The following is a 23,832-nucleotide window of genomic DNA, read 5'->3' as shown; positions in this document are numbered from 1 at the left end:
TGCGACAAAAGGTGTACTGAAGCCAACAACTCTTTGAATTAAGAATTTACTATTGTGTTTTAGGATCTTGACAATATCTTGGCCGATTAGATTTACGGTCAGGAAACAGTCGATGCTGTTCTTATCAGTCTCATGTTGTTGTGGATTCAAATGTGCCTCTCTGTTGTAGTGTCTCGCCTACTCACAGGCATGTTTAATGATTCTTTTAGGCCAAACCATCAACATCAGTTTTTCTAAATAGACATGTTTGGAGACAATGCAAACATGTTTTTTTCTTTTGCAGATGCAGTGACATGCCTTAAATGTGTTGAAACACAGTGGTCCAATAAGAGACATGATCGATGCGTTCAAAAGCAGGTTGAATTTCTAACACTGGATGATCCCCTGGGTCTAACACTGGCCGTTTGTGCATCAGTGATGGTCCTTACCACTGCTTCTCTTCTGCTTCTCTTCAACAAATACAAACACACTCCTATTGTGAAAGCCAACAACCGGGAGCTCAGTTACCTGCTCCTCACCACCCTCATGTTCTGCTTCCTTTGTTCCTTCATGTTCATTGGCCCCCCTACGAAGCTCACATGCATGCTGCGACAGACTATATTTGGGGTAATTTTTACTATCAGTGTTGCCTGTGTTCTGGCAAAAACAATTCTTGTTGTTCTTGCTTTTAAGGCCACAAATCCCAGCAGCTCCTCACGTAAGTGGCTGGGATCGAAAACACCATTTTGCATAGTTTTCTTCTGTTCGTTGATTCAAATTGTAATCTGCATTTTATGGCTAGCAAAGTCTCCTCCATTCCCAGAATTGAACATGAAGACTTACAATGAAAAGATAATCATTGAGTGTAATGAAGGAGACACCATCTTCTTCTACTGCATGCTGGGATACATGGGCCTCCTGGCCACAGTCAGCTTTATAGTGGCATTTCTATCAAGGAATCTGCCTGGAACCTTCAACGAGGCCAAGGTGATCACCTTCAGTATGCTGGTGTTTGTCAGTGTGTGGATCTCCTTCTTCCCGGCGTACCTGAGTACACGGGGGAAGTACATGGTGGCGGTGGAGGTGTTTGCCATCCTGTGCTCCAGCGCTGGACTGCTCGGGTGCATATTCTTTCCCAAGAGTTACACCATTCTTGTAAGGCCTGAAAGAAACTCCAGGACTTACTTAGTAGGAAAACACAAAGTTAATAGAGTTAAAGAGGGATGAATTTTCTTTTCTGGTACACGGATAATTAATCAGGATCATTGACAATTATGATGACCAATAAAAGTGACATTACAAATCATGTAAAAATGTTCACCAACTATAAAAAAAGACTTATGTAAGTGGCGTGCTAGTATCTTCCACATATTCGACACTTAATTTTTTTCATGGCCAGGGAGTCACAATGTCTACTGACCTTTATCAAAAGTGAGAGTGCTTGCATTTTTCACTTAGGACCACAGAGCAGGTTCCCTGTTAATGCGTATTCATCCAGTAACAGGTAACACCTCTAATCTGTGTTGTTTTACTCTAAGACTCCACCTGCTGGCAGTGACCCAAATTTCCCACTTATAGCTGGATTCTCAGGGTCCCGCTGGTACCCCCTGGTAACAGCCCATCCTCTCCCTGAGAGTCAAAATGATCTTGATATGAGTAAACACAGGGGGTGGAGTTACCAGGGGAGATAATGTTGATCTAAGTAGTTACTCAGGGCCTCATTTATGAAGAATTGGCCTAGGGCCGCACCGCAAGTCATTTTGCTGTGCTGCCCTACGCCAATTCAAAAGGACAGGAGAGCACTCCTGTCCTTTAAGCAAGTGCTCTCAAAACAGTTCAGGTCTTCACAGTCCTAGAGATACCTATATTAACACTGATGACCAACCAGCCAGTCTATCACTCATCAAGCCTTAATTGGCAAGATCAATGTAAAAGGAGCCTACACTCAACTAGAATATCACACCAATGCCTACCATCTCCTGCACAACTTCTATTCTTGCATCAGGTCATGCGCAGCATGGAGACTGTTTCCTTGCACATCATAGACAATATCCTCCAGGCTGCAGTTTAGGGAAGAGGTGTGGTGCCGCGGCCAGGGCGACTGACACCGGACGCTGGGGATCACGGTTCGATCCCTGGATCCGGCGGCAGGGGTCTGCCCAACACCATGTGACTCTGGGCAATAGCTCGCTTAATCTTCCTAACAGTCCCCAGTGCCGGGGTGCCTCCAGTAGCTGTGCACTTTATGAATACTCAATTTACATTTACATTAAGGTGATCCCTTCCTCTGTATTTTGACAAGCTTCTCAGCTGCCTTTCACACAATCATCTAAACCTCATCAAAACCTGGAGTCTCACATGGGATTCACTGGTTATGTCTTTCATTGATTCTTCTCCTACGAATTGATACCTATTTGTTGACATGGGTACCGCCAGGTCCCAGAAGATCCCTAGAACATGAGAAGTGCCCTAGAGTTCCATACCATCTCCTGCCAGCCTCAGTCTCTACATGTAACTCCTCAAGTCGTTACTGATAGATAAGAGTATCAAGACTCACCAACATGGGAAAGTCACACAACTCTTTCTGGAGGTTTCCTCTACTCCAAATAGCCAACACTTCAAACACTATCTTGCCCCAGCCTTTCTGTCTATTTGAGTTAGCATTGCGAGCAAAAAAAGTTGAGCTTGGATTCACTAAGGGTTTTTCTACAAAACAAGACCAAAGGGGATGATGGACGGAGTGTTGAACATTGCAAGCACTCACCCCCAGTCAAATGATCTTGGGTTTAATCCATCATCATTCTTTAGCTCACTCCGCCACCCCAGTTCAGACATGGCCATATGCAAATCAGTCTGACCCTTTGCCCCATGGGAACAGTCCAGCCCGAACTGCCAAGTTATGTCTTCCCTGGACCGGAAACAAGCATCCGGGGACCGGTTTTGGGTTCATAACCCTCATCAGCCAGGCTATCTTGAATCCAGTGGCGAAGTGAACAAGGGACCTACGTCTGGGCACCCTAACAGCTTAGGGCGAACAAAGCGATACCAAAGGGTATGATGGACGGAGCGTTTGAGCAAATCAAACACTCACCCCCAGTCAACTGATCTGGGTTTAATCCATCATAATTCTTTAGCCCCCTCAGCCACCCCAGTTCAGACATGGCTATATGCAAATCAGTCTGACCCTTTGCCTCATGGGAACAGTCCAACCCGAACTGCCAAGCCATGTCTTCCCTGGACTGGAAACAAGCATCCGGGGACCGGTTTTGGGTTCATAACCCTCCTCAGCCAGCGAATCGTGAATCCAGTGGCAAAGTAAACAAGGGACCCACGTCTTGGAACACCCTGCCAGCTTAGGGAGAACAAAGCGATACCAAAGGGGATGATGGACAGAGCGTTTGAGCAAATTCAACACCCCAAGTCAACTGATCTGGGTTTAATCCAGTGGTTCCCAAACTGTGCGCCGCGGCACCCCAGTGCGCCATCAGGAGAAGCCAGGGGTGCCGCGAACGCTGCGGGAGGAAGCTTGTAATCATCTTGAGAAAATGCATCTGACAATTAAGAAATATTGCGTCTTTTGACGCCCTACCTGTCAGCCTGAAGGCTGCAAGTGAAGCTTAATTAAATGACACCCAGCCGCAGTGCAACACAGGGAAGTTGCATATGCCACCTGTTTAATGCAGAATCATCATTTGGCCCAAGAGAGCACGGCCGCCATACGCGCGTACTTGCTTTTTCTGACAGCCTCCGCATATAGCCACCATACGCAGCAATGTCTGTCCAGCGTTAAAGCTGCCAGTGATCTGCCGCGCCTCTAAGGGCCCTCTTCACAAGATAAAAGAAGGTAACCGGTTGGTTGCACACTAGATTATTCATTGCTTTAACTTTAACTATAAAGAAGGCGAAATTGACAAACTCGTGACCCCGAAGCCTGACTTATATTTATATGCAGGCTGCTGTTACTGCATGTCTGTGAAGAAACACCGCGCCGGAAAGTCCAGTATGCAAACTCGCTGTGAAAATAGGCTGCATGTGATGCTGCCAGTATTAGTTTCCCGGACCCAGTCTGACCCTCATCCACTGCCAGTCAAAGCAGTTCATCGTTCTTACCACCCTATATTTCTCCATGGTAGTGACAAGAGTAGGGCCTCCCAAATGAAATGAGTATTATAAAACCTTATCTACTGGTACTATCCTTTAGCTTAAAGCTATTTCATACAGCCAAGATGCATTTCACCTAGAGCCGTACAAATTTAGGGGCAGATTTATGAAGGCCTTGCGCCACGTTTACGCCGCTGTTGCGTCACGCAAGGCGGCGTAAACGTGGCGCATCCCTACGAACGATTTACAACGTGACGCATCTAGGCAGATGCGTCACGTTGTAAAGCCCTGCGCCGCTTGTGGGCGTTCCGGCGCAGGGTGGGCGTTCCGGGGCAGGTGCGCCTCGCAAAAGTGGCTGAGTGAAATCTATAAGATTTCACTCAGTCACTTTCAGGCCAATGCTGCGTCAAAAGCCTGCGCCTGCTTGAAGCAGGCGTAGGTCTTGACGCAGTATTGTTAAGATGGGGCACCCCCGAGCCTTGCTGGAGCTGCATCGCGCTTGCGACGCAACTCCAGCAATGCGCCGCCTTTACGGCACAGATGCGTCACGCATCTGTGCCGTTTTTGCCCCATGGTGCGCCGCATTGTAAATGCGGCGCACCATGGGTGGCGGAGCTGTGGCGCACTGTGGCGCACATTAACTGGCGCATCCCTGGGGATGCGCCAGTTAACATAAATCTGCCCCTTAGTGTTATGGAAGGACTATATTTCTCTCCACTTTTGTCCGATTCCAGAAAGTTTCCCTTAAACTCTAGAAAATGATTTTGGAGCTCATTCGGTGTGGTCTGGCGTGGTTATTTCTGCTTTATTTTTTGGTTAATTACTGCTGCGGAATTACCATCTTTACACGATTGTCGAGTTTAAAAACAAAGTGCATTTCTGCTCACATTTTTCACTTGCTGAAAGCAAGTGGGAAATATAAACAGAGAAGTACCTGAGAAAATAAGGGCAAGCCCCCCCAGGTGGGAGATGGAATACACAGGTGTGAGAGAAAAGGCTTCGACAAGAGGTGGAGAAACGAGGGAATAGAAGACGCTTTCGCTTTTTCATCATTAACTGACCATAAACAGATACAGCAGGGGTTGCAAAAATGCAAGCTTCCTTATGTGTGATTAAAAAAAGGTAACACATGGAAACCTATTTGGCAATTAATATTATATAGTTTCTCACTTAACCAATTAAAGTTTTTATTAAACGACTGTTACATTTTTATTTTGTTACACATATGATTATAATACCTTCATCAGCTTCATCCCGATTATTTAAGGGAGAAAACGAGAAAAAGTTTCACGGTCGGGTTACATCCCCCCAGCGAAAAGAAAAAAAAATGACATAATGGGGAGCCACGGCCCACTGCCAATTAGGTCAAGGGAGACACAGGTCAAAAAAGTTTGGGAACCACTGGTTTAATCCATCATTATTCTTTAGCTCACTTAACCACCCCAGTTCAGACATGGCCATATGCAGATCAGTCTGAACCTGTGCCTCATTGGAACAGTCCAGCCCGAACTGCCAAGCCATGTCTTCCCTGGACCGGAAACAAGCATCCTGGGACCTGTTTCGGGTTCATAACCCTCATTAGCCAGGCTATCTTGAATCCAGTGGCAATGTAAACAAGGGACCCACGTCTGGGCATACCCTGCCAGCTTAGGGCGAATAAAGTGAAACCAAAGGGGATTATGGACAGAGCATTTGAGCAAATCAAACTCTCACCCCCAGTCAACTGATCTGGGTTTAATCCATCATCATTCTTTAGCTCCATCTACCACTCCAGTTCAGACATGGCCAAATGCAAATCGGTCTGAACCTGTGCCTCTTGGGAACAATCCAGCCCGAACTGCCAGAAAATTTAGAGCAGTTGTTTAACCTTACAGTTTCAGACAAAGCTACGCAAGAAGACTGCAATCTTCTGGGGGCTGGTGAGATAAAGGTAGCACTCCAAGGACTCCTCTCTGGGAAACTGGTGAGGACTGACCAAATTCCTATGTAGTTTTGTAAAATATTATTTTTTGCTTCTATTGTCAGATCTGCACAAACTCTTTCTCCAAGGGAAGAAAGGTCAAAAGTCTTCTGATTCTGGGTCTGCAGTGAATAATATTACAGTTTGATGAAGGGGAATTACCAAATGATCCAGGCTCTTATAGGCCAATAATGCTAATAAATAGCAGGATGTGGCCCATTGGCCAGATCGGACAACCTCCAAGCTGGAGAACCGGGTTCGAGTCTCGTCAGGGATGCTCAACATCCTGTGATTCTTAATCTCCCCTTGCCTAACAAAACTAATGTGTCCATATTTAACGTAACTTGTGCTCATGTAAAGCTCTCTGATACATTCTAAATTGTTTTTTACAAAACAGCATGGTTTTATCCCCGGCAGGGGAACCACCGAGCATATTCGTCAGGTGATTATGCTCCGTGATGTGTTAGATGCAGTGAACAAGTCCATGGTGGAGGCCCTTTTGGATGCTGAAAAAGCATTTGGCAGGTTTGTCTGGGACTATCTTTGGAAAGTCATGGGCTCGTTCGAGCTGGGTGGGCAGTTTTTTAAGGCGGTCCAGGCAATATAACACAGACATGTAGGCCGGCTGCAAATATTAGGTAGTCAATCATGGAGCTAATCCATATTGAGAGGGGAACCAGACAAGGATGTCTTTGGTCCCCCCTTCTTTTTGCGCTCTATATCAACACTCTTCTCCATTAACTCGAAGCTTATCAAGTCATTCTGCCACTTAGGCGACAAGGATAGTGTTGTATAGTATTTTAGGACCATAGTGTAATTTTCCCGATTCACGCCCTTATATTGGTATAAATCACCATATCCTTATATAGGAATAGAAATCATAACCATTTTTAGACATAGCTCATGCAGTCCAAATACGGCAGGACTACTTCCACTAGTTCCGAAAATCCACAACGATTCCTTGGAAAACTCGGCACATTCAAGGTATAAATATGCCCACACTTGGGTTAGCAAACACAGGGTGGTTTGGAGCAGTTCGACTTTCTACTTGCCCGACGCATCTCGCTACAGCAAGTGCTGAAGGAAGCCGACCATCCAGCAGAAGCACTGAGAGAGTCGCTGTCTTTTCTCTCGCTGAGAAATTCAGCTCAAGTGTTTCCAAGCTACCTTTGCAGGTTGTTGGGAAATCGAGTCCTGAGCCTGACCTTCTTCATTCTAAACCAAGGTACGGAGCTGATTAGACCCTAAGAGAAATCTTGGATAGATTCTTGGCAAAGAATCCTAAATTTATGCTACACCTCACGTACTTCTTCCCCCGTACTAGACTTAGGTTAGGTACATCGGGATAGGCGTATTTTAGAAGCACCAGTTGAGTACTTTTTAGCTTTTGTTATATATGTATGTATTTATCTATGGTCTAGGAACCATACAATGCTTTTACAGTATTATTTTATTCTACTCTTCTTAGTGTACGCATTATACTTTGCAACCAGTATCACGATTGTAGCAGTTCATTTCTTCTGCTTGAGAAAGAAGACTGTTCAATAAATACTTTTATTGAAAATGCCCGTCTATCCGTTTCTCTGCACCTCTGGTGAAACGAAGCATGCATGAATGACTGAGTAAAATATCTATCTATTGTTTCCACGACTCTGAAGATCAGTTTTATCCTGGGGAAACAAAGTTGTCATGTTTATGCGGTTGTCAGAAACTAAATCCTTTCTTGTGAGCTCAAGAAAGTTTGTAGTGACCTCTGAGCTAGCTGGCACTTACAATTAAGTCTAATATATTCGATAGAGACCTAGTAGACATAAGTCCTACGTCACATCTATAGGATATATTATTCCAATGCGCAGAGCCTATTGGGAATATAGGAACTACACTACAATAGGAAACAAAATCTTAGCCTATGGAGATGATATAGCTGTGTTTGCTGCAAATCCGGATGTGGCACTGTGCATAATTGAGGAAGTTCAGTAAGCTGGTGGACTATTCATTGAATTATAACAAAACGCAATTGACGGTGAACAGCCAAATCGCAACTCATGATCCGGGTGTGGTCGAGCCGGCGGTTTACTTCGGCACCAGTCTTGGAACGTAACTGGATCAGATTGTTAAGATCAACATTGCCTCGATCACTGGGACAGCTAAAAGGGATTTTTACAGATGGGGCAATCAGCACCTATCCATTATGGGTCTGTATACCATTGTTAAAGGGCTCTTTCTTGCAATGGTTTTGCATCTCTTTCGCACAATCCTTCTGGAGTTATGCTAACATAAAGAGGGAGAACAGGTTTCTGTCCCTACCCAGAGGGAGAGGAGAGTGGGCTCTCCCTAACCTCAAGCTGTATCAATTCTCCACCCCCGTTCAATATATGCATCCGCTAGTAGAAAGCAACGGTGGGGGTCAAGAAACCGGAGAGTATTTATCATTTATTTATGAGCTTTTAACAGGGGATGATGCCAATGTTGTTTGTTAAAAATTATTGAATCCAGTTATTATTAAAAAAAAAGTGTGCTTTAAGATGTTAATTATTCAGAAAAGGGGGTGGTGATGAACAGAGTGTCTGAATTAAGCAGACCACTCTTACCCAGTCCAAAGATCAGGGCTTGATCCATCACCGTTATTTAGCTCACTGCCCCATCCCAGCTCAGAACCTGGCTATATGCAAATTAGTCTGTCCCTGGCCCAGTGCATCATAGGAACAGGGCAGACCAAACTACCAAGCCAATTCTTCACCAGAAAGGAGACAAGCTACCGGGGACCGGTTTCTGGCATTACAGCCTCGTCGGCCCGGCTTGCTTGAATCCTGATCCTGTTGCTCATTGCACCATCAGGATTCAAGCAAGCCGGGCCGACGACGGCTGAAATGCCAGAAACCGGTCCCCGGAAGCTTGTTTCCTTCCCAGTATAAGAATTGGCTTATATATATATATATATAAGTAACTGCGGCGTAAACGTGGCGCATCCCTACGGCCAATTTACAACGTAACGCATCTAGGCAGATGCGTCACGTTGTAAAGCCCTGCGCCACATGCGGTGTTCCGGCGCAGAGTGGGCGTTCCGGGGCAGGTGCGCCTCGCAAAAGTGGCTGAGTGAAATCTATAAGATTTCACTCAGTCACTTTCAGGCCAATGCTGCGTCAAAACCCTGCGCCTGCTTGAAGCAGGCGTAAGGCTTGACGCAGCATTGGACAGATAGGGCACCCCCGAGCCTTGCTGGAGCTGCGTCGCACTTGCGACGCAACTCCAGCAATGCGCCACCTTTACGGCACAGATGCGTCACGCATCTGTGCCGTTTTTGCACCATGGTGCGCCGCATTGTAAATGCGGCGCCCCATGGGTGGCGGAGCTGCGGCGCAAAATAACTGGCGCATCCCTGGGGATGCGCCAGTTATCATAAATCTGCCCCTCTGTTTTTACCCCTCAAGCTATGCTTCTCTGGATATGGGAGGCAGGCATGGATAGATTTGGAGACTCTTTAATTCATGTGGCCATGGAGGTATGTGCATCTCTTCAGCTTGCCTTGACCCAGAGACTCCCTCATTTCGGCAATAGCAAGGGCGGTTTCTGTCTAGCTTTAATTTGGAAACTGCACCTTATGAACGCAAAGGGAGGAAGGTCAGGCAGAAGGGGAAGAAAATCTGTGTGTCCCTGTCGGATTGGCCTCAGATTCCTTAGCAGGATGACTTGCAATTGAGACTAAATGTATGCACGATTCATGCACTTTGTTGGTTTTGCAGATCTACAGGTTTAGCACTTTGTGATAAGATGAACTGGTTGGGCTGCTTTAATCCTTTGCAGAATAATATATTTGTCTTTTTTTCTGGCCTTGCACTGATGCTTTTACATGTTGAGTTATGCAGCCCAAACTTTCAAACTATTTATTAGATATGTGAGCTCTTCTTTCCCTTACATTTAATATGATATGAATTTTGGTCATATGTTTTATGTAAACTTATTTCTGTTTATCGAGTCTTTAGCTTGGTGTTGAATATTTAATGAATTATGGAGTATGATTCATTCCCAGCTGAGTGTACCCTCTCTTTCCCTGCATTTGTTTTCTGTATTGGTGAAGAAAATATTAAAAACTTTGATAAACTGTTAAAAAAAAGATAAATCTGGCCCTGAGCTCCTAAATCCTGCTTTTTGTCAGTATGCATCTACACATGTATTGTATATAGCATTTATAAAGCGCAACAAACAACCTACAGGTACCCTGGTGCTGTGGTACACAACGCAAACCATCATAAAGTGAAGAGGGTAGAAACCTAGTAGACAGTACTTAACCCCTTCCGCGCTCATGACGAGTTGAGCTCGTCATGAGTTGTGCCGCTCGCACGCTCATGACGAGCTCAGCTCGTCATGTAACACAGCTTTTTGAAAAACACCGCACACAGCGGGAACCCCGCTAGCGGCGATGCGGTTAAAGACAATAGATCATTTTCTGGGAAACAGCCACTTTTAATCCTTTTCCTAAACAGAGAACGGGTGTTAGCTTGTTCCATAGCCTCGCAGCATCAGTGCTAAAAGCCCTCCCTCCCATTCTTACCTTGTTGAAACTAGAGACCCTCGCCAAACATGAAGGCGAGGAGCGGAGTCTCCAAGTGGGAGCGTACCAACCCAGTTTCTTCTGGATTCGTGGAGAAGCGTGGCTCAGTGGTTAGAGGCGGCAGACCCGGATGCTGAGATCGGCCGTGGACCAGGGTTCGATTCCCCGCCTCGGCGGGTCTCGGGCTCAAAAATTCCACGGACTCGACAATTCTCGCTCCAGTGCCTACTCGACTCACGGGGTCACACTCTGCGACTCTGGGCAATAGCTTGCTTAATCTCCACTACGGCCCCTCGCGGCGGGATGCCTGGCTTTCACCTTGTGGATACCCTGCCGGGGTATCTCACAGAGGAATACCAGGACGGGTTCCCTAAGCAAGCGCCTTGATACCTTCGGGTGATACGTGCGCTATATAAGTCGCAATACATTTACATTTACATTTACATTCTGTATAGGCTTGGGGCCAGATCCATGCACAGCCCTGGACACTATACATAAGGACTTTAAATGTATTCTTTGCAGCATTGGGAGCCATTGAAGCTCGGCTAAGCACAGTGATGCATAAGAGTCTCGTGATCTGGACAATACCAATTTTTCCGCCGCGTTTTGGAAGCGTAGTCGCTAAACCAGATAGATTGGTGACTCCAGCAGTAGGGCGTTGCAGTAATCAAGTCTGCTTAAAATACCGCCTCATACTATTAAGGCTCTCGCCGAAATTGGAAGCAACAGGAGGATCTTTCTGAGAACTCTGATGAGACCAAAGCAGCATCCCACCGTTTTATTCACTTGAGTCTCCAAAGACAGGTTGGCGGTAAATGTGACTCCCAGATTTTGCGCCGTCCTAGTCAGAGCCAAAGGAGTAGAAGTTATGAGGGAAGGGTTGAGGGACCTTCCCATCTGTACAGTATAATATGTTGGTCTGATCCTAACTCAATTGTAGAAAGTTGTTCTGTAGCCACTGCACAGTACCAAGCATACAGGCGTGAAAATCCTCCAAGGCGTTAGACTGGGTTCCATTTAAGGATAAAATAATCTGGGTGTCATCGGCATAGTTGACTAATTTCACATTGAGAGCCTGAATTATGGTAATCAATGGGCTCAGGTGTATATTAAACAAAATCAGACTGATGGCAAACCCTTGAGGAACACCATGCCAGATGTTGGAAAAGGCAGATTGTAACGGAAGAAGAGCCACTGCCTGGCCCCTGCCGTAAAGATAGGATCAAAAACAATCCACGGCAATACCCACTACTCCTACCTCAGGTTGGGTCAAGAGTGGCCTTCTTTAAAAGTGGCGTAACCACGGCCTGTTTCCAGCTGGATGGTCCAACCCCACGGGATAGTGATTGATTGCAAATCTGCCGAAGTCTGGGAAAAAGTTCTGAGGCAAATTCCTTCCAGATTTTATGTGGAAGGGTATCCAGTGGGGAGTCAGAGGAAACATCCAAAGCAAACCTGCAGAATATCTCCTCAGAAGGAAGCTCAATCAAAGTCATCCAAAAGACTCATATTGGCAGTCCCTACACCAGGCTGGTTACCGGCAGAAGATTCCTTTTCTAGACCATTGGTAGAGGCTACTACTCCACTAGTCATAACTTCTTCCCCTGTTGATAGATTTGTTTTGAGACCATTAATGATAGTACACATTTTTTCTTCGAAAAAGGTTGCTAAACTATCACAGGGATCTTGGGTTGGCTGAATTATGTTTTGCGAACTTTCAGATTAGTGATGTCCTCGACTATTTTAAAGATACATTTAGACTTATTTGGTGAGTTCATAATAGTCTCTGCGAAATACTCCGCTTTGGTGGAGATTTCTTTTTTGTATATAGATATGTTCATTTTCCATGCAATCTTGTCCTCATCTGCATAGAACTTTCTCCGTTTTCTTTCAGTCTGTTTGCATTTCAGTTTCAGGGTTTTCAGTTGTTCATTAAACCACCTGGCAGAGGGTCTACCACTTTTCTTTCGGTCTTTCAAAAGGGCGATTTGATTAACTGTTGGTGTGATTTTATTATAAAAATCCACAAAGTTCTCCTCAATTGACCTTGATATATCAAAATCCCCTTTGATGGCAAACGTTGGTGAACACGTTGCCTTTCCCAATATCCCTTTCCATTCCCTACTCAAGAAACTCCTAGCTTCCCTAGTAGCTGGAGCTCATTACTGGGGAAAATGTAGAAAATTTGACCAGATGGTGATTAGTCCAATCCACGGGGAGCAACTTCACATGTTCAGTGACCCTTTCCTCACTAAAGATTAGGTCAAGAATGTCCATACATTTCTTAGCTCTGATAATGACAACACGCTAATTAAAACAGACTAGGTTTTAAGTATACACAGTACATTCTAATGTACTATTTCAATTTTGTTTAAGATAAGACAATGGGGCTGATTCACAAAACTAACTTAAGACAAAATTCTAAACTTACTACTTTTGGTATTCACAGAACTTAGGATTTTGTCTTAAGTTTGTCTTAAGACAGACTTAAGACAGACTTAAGTTAGGATTTTGTCTTAAGTCTGTCTTAAGTCTGTCTTAAGACAAACTTAAGCCAAAATCCTAACTTCTGTGAATGCCAAAAGTAGTAAGTTTAGGATTTTGTCTTAAGTTAGTTCTGTGAATCGGCCCTATGTTTCCATCATCAACAATATCTGCAATTCACTCCAACACAAATCTATGGGAATTCACAGGAGTCACGTGGTCTCAATGCAAAAAAATCTCGATTTATTACTATTCCTTTGTAGATACTGACAAGTAATCAGCCCAGCTATGGCTGATGATGGTATTAAAAATTGAAGAGATGATGTGGGAATAGTATCTTTCTTAACTACTAAGACTATTATATGTTTAGATAACAAATGTTCCAGTCTTATCTTTGTTAAAACAGTCTGTGTATGTGGTGTTTCATAGGTAGTAGGATCACAGTTGAGCGTGTTTTCATGGTGTTTCTGATAATACTGATCATATACTGGTTTGATTGTCTCATAGTCTAACTGCCTGTCACTTCTATGATACTATTCCAAAACACATCAGAAGAAATTGATTAATTGTATGAGGGTATGTAAACATCATTTTCGTAGTTCATATGGACATGCTACAATTAGTGGGAACAAAATCAGAGATGTGGTTAACTCAGCCTAATTCATACTATTCAAATGCAACAAACAACAAAGTGATGGTTGGAATGCTTAAATTAATCTCGGCCACTCAGGAGCACTTGGAACACATTTCAATATATTATTTTTACACACTCTGCCACTCAAGAGAGACTTATATATGCAAATCAGCTTTGGTCCTGTTCACATAGAACATTCCCATCTGAACTTCCAAACCAGCTTCCCTACAGAATGGAACACCAGCGACACCTGACCTGTGCCAACCTCCTTAGCTATAGACAGTGAGACATAGATTGAGCCCTGCACAGTGAGCACAGGGCCTCACGTCTGGGCATACTAGTTACACTTAGGACATGTAATGCATCAATAAAAACAGAAAAAGAGAGGAATGTAACTCACAAAAGTGTATTATAAACCCCAAACACCAGGTCACAGATGAGATGAACTCAAGCTGGAGACACAGGAGTTTTTTTATTTTGTTAGACCGTCACAGGCTCTGTTGGTGTCATCATCTGGTCTCATCCTGGTCCCTAAACCCCAGGATGGATTCGACCTAATTCCAGGGAGTGTTTGGATATTGTTGGAAATAGTCCTTTCTGCAGGGTCACCCCAGACATTTTGCCTTCCTCCTCCCCTTTTTACTGAATGTGCTGTTGCTGGCTTTATTAATCTTGCTCACTTGGCCACTGGATTCAAGATAGCCTGGCTGATGAGGATTATGAATCCGAAACTGGTCCCAGGATGCTTGTTTCCGGTCCATGGAAGACATGGCTTGGCAGTTCGGGCTGGACTGTTCCCATGAGGCACAGGGTCAGACTGATTTGCATATAGCCATGTCTGAAATGGGGTGGCTGAGTGGGCTAAAGAATGGTGATGGATTAAACCCAGATCAGTTGACTGGGGGTGAGTGTTTGATTTGCTCAAACGCTCCGTCCATCATCCCCTTTTGTATCGCTTTATTAATCTGGGCACTTAACCACTGCTAGCCAGTGATATAGTGTTGAGTTCTCAGCATTAAATATGGTAACATTGGCTTAGCCAAAATGGGCATATTCAGATTAGTTATAAGTCCCTAGTAAAGTGTGCTACATGTTCCCAGGGCCTCTAGAATACATGCTACTAGAGGGCCTGAGCAATTATTGTACCATCCACTTCACTAGCCCTTTAACCATGTCTCTGGCCTACCTTTGCAGAGCCTGTATTTGCAGGTTTAAACTGGAAAGTTAACCCTCTTGCCAGGGCCAAACCTTCTTTTTCAATACATATACGTCCCCCTCAAGGTATGCCATGGATAGCCCAAGGGCCAGGTACAGTGTGTTTAAAAGGTAGGACATGCACTTTTAAGTTTTACAAGTCCTTGTAGGGAAGAAATCTTACATTTTATTTTCACTACTTCAAGGCTTATCTCTCTAATGGGTTACAATTTAGATTAAGGTACTATCCCCCAGATTAATCAAAGACCCGTTTTGCGAGTCTTTAATAGCAATTCATAAGGAATCGCTATTAAGGACTTGCAAAACGGGATTCATGTAGGAATTGCAAAAAATATTGCGATTCCTACATGTTCCTTATTTGCGATTAGCAAATTGCTAATCGCAAATAAGGAATAACTTCCCATGCATTCCTATGGGCCTACAGGGTAATCGCAAATAAGGATGCGATTTCAAGGGTGCAGGGGTGTCCAAAGGACACCCTGTAGCACCCCTGAAATGTGAATTTATTTATTTATTATTTATTTATTTATTTATTTATTTATTTATTTATTATAGAGTTTTGTATAGCGCGAACAAGACCCGTGGGTATCAGAGCGCTTAACATAGAGTGCATGTCCAAAGGACATGTGTGTGTGTAACATGCAACTTAGAAAAATGCATTTAAATGCATTTTTCTCAGTTTTCGCTATTTACCACGAGGTTTGACTTCGTGGTAAATAGCGGTCCTAAATTGTGAATTCGCAATTTTTAAATGTTTCATGAATAGCATTTAAGGAATCTCTAATAGAGATTCCTTATATGCTAATCCTCGCAAATTTGCGAATTCTTTATTAGCGATTTTTGCATTTGGGATGATGAATCCCAAATGCAAAAATTGCACTCGCAAAGGGCCAGATTCTCAGAATCTGGGGCTTTTGCAAGCGCATTTCGTTTGATGAATCTGGCTGTATATCCTATAAGTGTAATTTCCAACTGGGAAGCAAGGGACCCCACGTTTTGGGTCTCTGGAATCACAATTCCCAATCCTACCTTACGGTGAAGTTAGATTTTCAATTGTAATTCTGAAAATGCCACAGAAAGTTGTTATTTTCCTACTTACCCTTTTGCAGCCTTCTGCTGTTTCTGAATACACGTCTGGGGTGAGTAACAGCTGGGCTTTGTGCATTTCCTCTAGATAGCCACACACAAAAGGAGCTTAGGTGTGACAAATAGGTAATTCACATAATGATGACCCATCCTGGGCAGGGTAGGAGGGAGGAGCTGACAGTCACACCTGAATAGGCTGTGTCCTGTCCCCACACAAATAGGGTGCGTACTCCCCTTTAGTGAGTCTGGAGTCACGGCTTGAAAGGCAGGAACTCTCTGCACTTCAAATGCCTCTCTTTGAAGTCTTCCCCACTACAAAGGCACACCTGGGTATAACTACTATACCCCAGACACCACCAATTGAATACTCTTCTTGACCTATGGATACCCCGCCAGGAAGAAGGACTGCTGTGCAACTGAAAGGACTGCCACTTTGCTGGATACTGCGCAACCCCTGCTCTGCTGTGCTTGCCTGCTGTCCTCCTTGACTAAGAGTGAGAAGGACTGGATCTGCCTCTCCCAAACCCAGAACCAATGAGACTCCAAGGGCTTGCTGGCTTGCCTCCTGTTCAAAGTCTTAGAAACCTCATAGAATTCTAACCACCCACCTACAACACCTGCATTCTGCGATCTGGGAGTCTTGCCCTGAAAGTGGTGCCAATCCAATCCAGGGCCCTTGGAAGAGGGTATGCAGCAACTGCCAAAATTCATGCATTACCATTTTTGTGCTGCTCGCAACTGGTGCAGCTCCATTGATGCTTATGCATCACCACTGCTGCGAGGATCGAGGACATCTCATCTCCATTGACATGATGCATTGCTGCCTCTGTGAGGAATAAGGACATTGCAATGCTAGCAGGGCATCACCTCCGCTCCGACACATCTTTAACTTTGTTTGGTTTGGAGCCGACGCATCGCCTACATCCTGCTTCTCGAATCTCTTCCTTGATGCAGCCGCAAACCGAATTACTGTTTAAGCAAGTCAAGGCTGGTCCCTGTATTTGACGGGCACTCCATTGTGGTCGGCCTGACCTTTTGGATTTGATCCAGTCCAGCGTGACCAGATAGCTCCAATTGGCACTTAATGCTTTTAAGCACTACATTTAGTTTAATATTTAAAAAATCATAACTTCATGTATACTTAGGAGATTTTTGTTGTTTTGTTCAATACATTAAGATCTAAGTTTTCTAACTTGATGTGGTATCTTTATGTGTGGTGTTTTTACTGTTTTACTGTTTGAAGTGTTGCACATATAATTTCCACATTGCCTCTTAAGTGAAGCCTAACTGTTCTACACCAAGTTATTAGAGTGTGAGCGCTGGTTAATTTAGGGTGTGTACCTGGCTTGCCCTAACTAGTATGGGGTGGCATGGTGATCAAAAGTACGATGGATTCAACCCAGATCTCTTGGCTCAGAGTGAATGTATGATTTGTTCTGCATTTCATCATCATTTGTGTAAGGGGTCTGGGTTTGTCCAGACGTGGGTCTCGGGCTCACTGTGCCACTGGATACCAGCTATCCTGGCTTATTAGGGTAGTGCATGGCGGGAGGAGGGGTGATGACCCGATATATTGCTTTGAGAACATTGGAGGTTACGAGCTGTTAGGCGACCTTGATCCCCGAGCGCAATGCGCCGCTGAAGTTCTAGTTACTATGCTGAGGGAGATGGTATTGGGGGGGGGGAGGGTTGGAAGGGAATCTGCATGGCCACATTGGGGGGGGGGTCTGCTGTGGGAGGGGGATGGAGGAGTTGGGGAGTTTCTGGATGCATTTTGGTTTGCTCTGTCTGTTCGCACTGCCCACTTTGGCCTTTGAGATAATAATTGCATTACACTATACGGTCCCACTACTACGATGGCTAGCACAGATAATGTAATTGTGGATGGGGAATCTGCTACGCTTAGAGCGTTGACTTGGAATGTAAGGGGGCTGAATGACCATCTGAATTTCAGAAAAGTCCTGAATTACTTACAGCGCCATAATGTCGACCTAGCACTCATCCAGGAAACACACCTCCCGCTCACGAGTAGAATGTTTCTGAGCAGGGTGCTGGTGGGAAACTACTCTGCTGCTGGATTCACTACTCATTCTAGAGGGGTCTTGACTTGGGTGAATCCGAAGTCTAAACTGACACTGTCTTCGCTGAGAGCAGACCCGGAAGGTATATACCTAATTTCTAGATGTGTGGGAAAGGGGCACGACTTAATAGTGGTTAATGTTTTCGGACCTAACTACGACTCCCCGGAATTTTATGAGGGCCTTGCTCAACATTGTCATGCATATTCCACTACACATTTGATGTGTGGGGAGACTTGAACCTGGTGTTAGACCCAGTGCTTGACAGGTCCTCAGGCCCTCCACGCAGACCTGCGGCAGCCGCGATGAAAATCCGCTCCAAACTCATCACACTTGACCTAGTAGATGTGTGGAGAGGCAAACACACTGAGAGAGGGGTACACCCATAATTCGGAATACCACGACATACACACCAGAATTGACTACTGATTGGCGTCATCCTCGATTATGAGATACGTAAAATCCTGTGCTGTGCTGTTGCGCACCCTCTCTGACCACTCGCCGCTTCTTTCGATTCTCTCGACACCAGTGAAGAGGATTCCGCCCTTCACGTGGCGTTTCCCTCCGTACTCTCTTCTAGATGAGCACTTCTGTGGTGAACTGGCGGTAGAGATAGAGAAATTCTTCGAAACTAACATAGGATCGGTCGATAGCTTCCAAACAATGGGCTATTGGAGTCCTACATATGTCCAATATACATGCATGATATTGTTTATGGTGCCGCCGGACCCACGGGTTGTCGGCTAATTGGCTGTGTATAATTGATAACCTGAGCAATTCTTCTGCTGCTTCTGCTGCCGGCCTCCGGGTTGTGGCTACACGCTGTGTGTGTCAACTCAACATAATAAAGGTTTTTCAAAATTAGAAAAAAAAGAAAATCTCACTCACACCCTCTGAATCCTACTAAGCTTTGCACATATTATTGACCATATGCAACATTTTACCTGGAGTGTGTGTGTGTCATTTGCTAGGGAGCCTTTAAACCCTGTGACTTTGCAGCCTACAAAATCTTGTTTGGAAACCCAGTTCTCTGACTGGTTTAGGCCTCAAGCGGGATCCAGAGACCTCTTCCTTGCTATTCATGAGAGGGGAGCCAGGCAGGTTGTTAAAGAAGGAACTATCATAGACTCTTTTTTTGCCTCCTCAAAGAAATACTGACAGGACAGACTGTTCTATAACCTGTCTTTATCTGTCACAGACACATTCGCCACCACTCAAATCCTTGCAATCAGAACAAACTAGCTTTACCCAGCCTCAACCTTCTACTGCAATTATCAATATGTGACGCACCACAGCAAGCCACCTTCCTGCGGTGTGCTGTGTGACAGATAAAGGCAGGAATGTGCCGCATTTAACATTATACAACACATTCCTGCCATATCCCAGTGCTTGTGCACAATGTGTGCATAGCTCCAATGCAGGCATTATTGCAGCACGGTGCAAGGGTGCTTGTGCTGTTGGCACTATTGTTTTCCTTCAGGAAGGTACACCTCCCTACACAAAAACAATCCCTTGAGGCATTTTGCTCTTTCTATGTGTGCTGCATTTTGCAACACACATAGATAGAGGAAACCCAAAGAGAAATAAAGATATTTCTCCTTGTTGTGCCTCCCCTGAGGATGCATAGCCGTTTTGGTGAATTCTCAGGTTTGCCAGTAATAGTAAATTTGGGTACATGTCAAAATCAATAGGTGTTGTGTGGGAACACCCAGCGCTAGCCGTAGAATGCCTCCCTGAGGCAGAGTAACTCAACACAGTGTTTTGTGCTGCATTGAGTTACTCCAGATATTTCTAGCCACTCAGGGCCACTCGGGTGGTGTTGTGTGGCTTCATAAATCGCTCTTAAGAGTTGTGTCACGTTTCTGCGCCATTGTGTGGTGGAAAAGCTAAACAAACCTACAATCAATATGACCCTGTGTATCTAGGTCAACAGATCAGCCTACTGTATGCTGTATCATCCCATTCCATCACATTCATACACAGTCATATCTTTCCATTCAAGCATTCATCTAAGAACACACCAGCTCCCCTTAAACAATGAATCCAAAAGCAAATCTTCCATGCTTGGATTTGTGCTGCCACTATTGGATCAAAATGAGGTAAATGCACCAGATTCCACTCTAAGCAGCTGAGAATTAGGTATGTTTGACTTTCAGTGTCAACACATTACAAAATTAAAGATCATTGTAACGTCCCTGCAATTAAAAATAAGGTAACCTATTATTTACACAAAGGCGGTTATTATCTGAAATGTAGCTATTATCCAGCTCCTAGGTAATTAATTGGCCAGCATGGGACAGTTTCGTTCACTTTAAGTATCTACAATGAATGGTCCATTTGATTCTGTGGCTCTCAACAAGCTATAAAACCTGAAGTCAGAAAGACTTTAGCTGCAACAGTTTAGAATCTCTGTGCAGAGTCTCTGTCGGTTCCTAATGAATCATTGAATCAAAGCTTTATGCACCTGGGAGATACATGAGAAGCCTTTGTTTTGGTCACAGCATCTTGATCCTCAAGCTCCTAATACCTCACAAGGTCTTCCTTCTTCTGAGCTGCATCTACCTGTAGGAGACCCACCTGTGTCCTGCTCAATGTACAGTATAATGATTCATTTTATCTACATGGCATGCATCCTAATATCTTTACCTGATGTAGAGTCCAAAAAACCCAGCTGTATCCTCCAAAATGCTGCTCAGGAATCATTCTCCCGTCAAGGAGACATTCTAATTGGTGGAGTGTTTGTTGTGCATTCGGGATTCATTCCACCTGAAATCAATCTTGCGGAAGTGCCAAAGCAGGTGTCCTGTCAGGGGTAAGATTGACTTCATACAGTTTATTCCTAAGTGACCAGATACACCAGTGCAGGTTTAGATATGTTTCAAATAATCATTACTGACAGGTGGAGAAAAGTGTTGAATGCTTTATGCTAAGTGTGCAGAAGAATCAATAGAGAGTTTGTCGGAGTCAGTAAAGATGAACATTGCATTATGTATGGAAGTTTCATGCTAGACAGGAAGGGGCAGATTTACAAGCCCCTTGCGACTGTTTTACGCCGCCGTTGCGTCACTTTTGTGGGAGACGTGTCACGTTGTAAAACCCTGCGCCACGAGGAGGCATTCAGGCGCATGGGGGGGGCGTTCCTGTGCAGGAACGCCTCCTAAAAGTGGCTGAGTGAAATCTACAAGATTTCACTCAGTCACTTTGGGGCCCATGCTGCGTCAAAACCCGTCGCCTGCTTGAAGCAGGCGAAAAGATTGACGCAGCAATAACAGCATAGGGCCCCCCCAGAGCATTGCTGGAGCTGCGTCGTGCTTGCGACGCAACTCCAGCAGTGCGCCGCCTTTATGGCAGATGCGTCACACATCTGTGCCATTTTTGCCCCATGGTGCACCGCATTCTAAATGCGTCGCTCCATGGGTGGCGGACAATAACTGGTGCATCCCTGCCGACATGCAGGGATGCGAAACTTATTGTAAATCTGCCCCGAACTATTCAAGAAAAGATGGACCACAGTGTAAAGGCTGAGGCACTGATTGCTAAGAACAGTTTATTCCTGAATTTATATAAATGTTACATCTGGGATCTTGTAAAAGGTAACAAGGAAACATACACAGACGTATCACAGTTAGCATCCTATGGAACTAATAGCAGTATATTGCAACATGTCTACGAAGGGTATGGATGTGGCAAGGATGATATGATGTTTATTACGGTATGTATAGAATTGTCACATAAGATATCCTGTGTGGGTGAGAGCAGTATGTAAGGAACTGTCACAGCTCATGTCCTGTGAGGGGTAAAAGCAGTTTATTGCAATATATATAGAAGTGTCATAGCTGATATTCTGTGAGTTTATTGCAGTATCTATTGAAAGACCACAACTGAAATCCTGTGTGAGTGAGTGCAGCTTAAAACAATTTGTCATCAAAAGATGCTCATCAAAGCATCTTAATTATGAATACCTGTTCAGAGTGTGCAGGTGTCCTTGCTACATGTGTGTGTAGCCAGTGGATAACAAGGTGAGTGGAAGTGATGTGGTCATAGATCTTCACCCCCTGAGGAATGCTGCAGAATTTAAGCTGCTTTCAGAGGTTCCAGTGTTGAATTTGTGGGTCCTTGAAGTAAGGACACTGAAATCACCTAGATGGGAGAGTACAATGGCTTGAATAGCAGTGCTGAAGTTTATGTCCTTAATAGAAATAGCTGGTACCAGGCAAACGCCTTTTTGTCTTGGTGAGGGATAACATTGAGTACTATCAACCCACCATCACCTTTAGCCATATGCAGCAACTCTAGACTAATTCTAATTTGTTTATTTGCCTGTATGAACCTGGTTAAAATCCCACCTGCTACCTTGAAAAAATGTTCATACACATTACATGGAAGGAAATGAAGGAAAACAATTCAATTCAATTTGGTTCTTTATTCAATCCAGTAAAAGCGATTATAAAAGCACAAATAAATAAATGATAAACCAGTAAATTATTTCCATTTCATCTTTCATCTTACATAAAAATCATTAGCAGCAAATGTTTTCACATATGATAAAAGCTCTCACTGCGTAAGCAACCCCATAGTATGTTGTGCAAATGTACCGCATGGCAAGCCCAATACTATTTGCGGCCCCCCCGTTCCCCTCTCTCATTTAAGCCCATAAGAACCTGGCTACTGAAAAGCAGACTAGGGGGTCACATAACAATTAAAAAAAAAAAAAAATGCATCCCAACCTTGTTTGAAATGTTGTCGCTTTAAAATTGGTGTGAGGTAGTTATTCCTTTCTTTCTCATAGAGCCGGTAAAACAGCACTAGATGCAATTCAGTTTGTATAGAGAGGTTATCACACGGGCACACAATTAAATCTGAGTTGTTATACGTTGTTTGGGATAACCTAACATCAATGGTATCATGTTCATATGAAATCTCAATAGTATGAATTTATTTTGCATACTAGTGACATTTGCTAAATAAAAGTACCCTTCCTTTATCAGCGGCGGGCTCTGGCGATAGATACGGACTGCCTGTTTCTCCCAGTTATTTTCCTTCCCTTTATATTCTGCCCTCAATAGAAAATGTGTTGATTACCATTTGCTTTGAAACCTTTCTGCATGCCAATGGGTCATTGAATAAGTCAGGGAGCCCAATATCCTTCAATATTGACTCGACGTAGCCAAGCCCTTTCGACCTTCTGTGGTTTTCCAGACTTAAGCAGTTCCTTATTGTGGTTTGGGTCGGGGTCAATGTGACCCTCTGCCAGATTGAAAGCCACAGAATGATCGGGGCTAACTGAACTCAGTCTGCAATGGAGGGCAAGCCCAGTTCCAAATATAAGATATAATTAGAGTAAGAGGGAGGGAGTCCCACTAGGGACTTAAAAAAGTTATTTTCACTAATTTGTAGTGAGTCTGTCGCTACTATATCCCGGACACTAGCCCCATACATTGCTTAAGCCTTTGTCTTTGCCTGATAGATTTTCTTGATCGGTAGTAATAGTCTTGCACCCAGTTTTTTGGTAAAGAATTTGATGCGGCTTTTCTACATTCCCAACTTTCTTCCTACACCAGCTTTGACCACAATAGATTTTTGTTAAAGCAACCACCACCATATCAGGACTGTCAAGGTTTGAAACAGACGTTTTGATACCAAAAAGATCTTACAGGAAGGTTATTAAGAGCTCTTTGAAGTCTGTTGTGATGGTTCATCTACGCCCAGTGCCTAATACTTATGCTTTGAAGGACTCCTTTAA

The 23,832-nt window shown here is 44.2% G+C and overlaps 1 protein-coding gene across 1 annotated transcript in view; it reads left to right on the top strand.

Moving 5' to 3' along the window:
* Positions 1-23,832, top strand: part of LOC144774105 (vomeronasal type-2 receptor 1-like) — a 140,939-nt gene that overhangs the window by 92,899 nt on the left and 24,208 nt on the right. Inside the window, 2 exon segments of the mRNA XM_078659130.1 lie at positions 284-1,182; positions 6,438-6,565. Of these exon segments, the coding sequence (XP_078515256.1) occupies positions 284-1,182; positions 6,438-6,565 (1,027 nt within the window).

Source organism: Lissotriton helveticus, chromosome 8, assembly GCF_964261635.1.
Source record: "Lissotriton helveticus chromosome 8, aLisHel1.1, whole genome shotgun sequence".
Lineage (NCBI taxonomy): Eukaryota > Metazoa > Chordata > Amphibia > Caudata > Salamandridae > Lissotriton > Lissotriton helveticus.
This window is presented reverse-complemented; position numbering and strand designations above follow the sequence as displayed.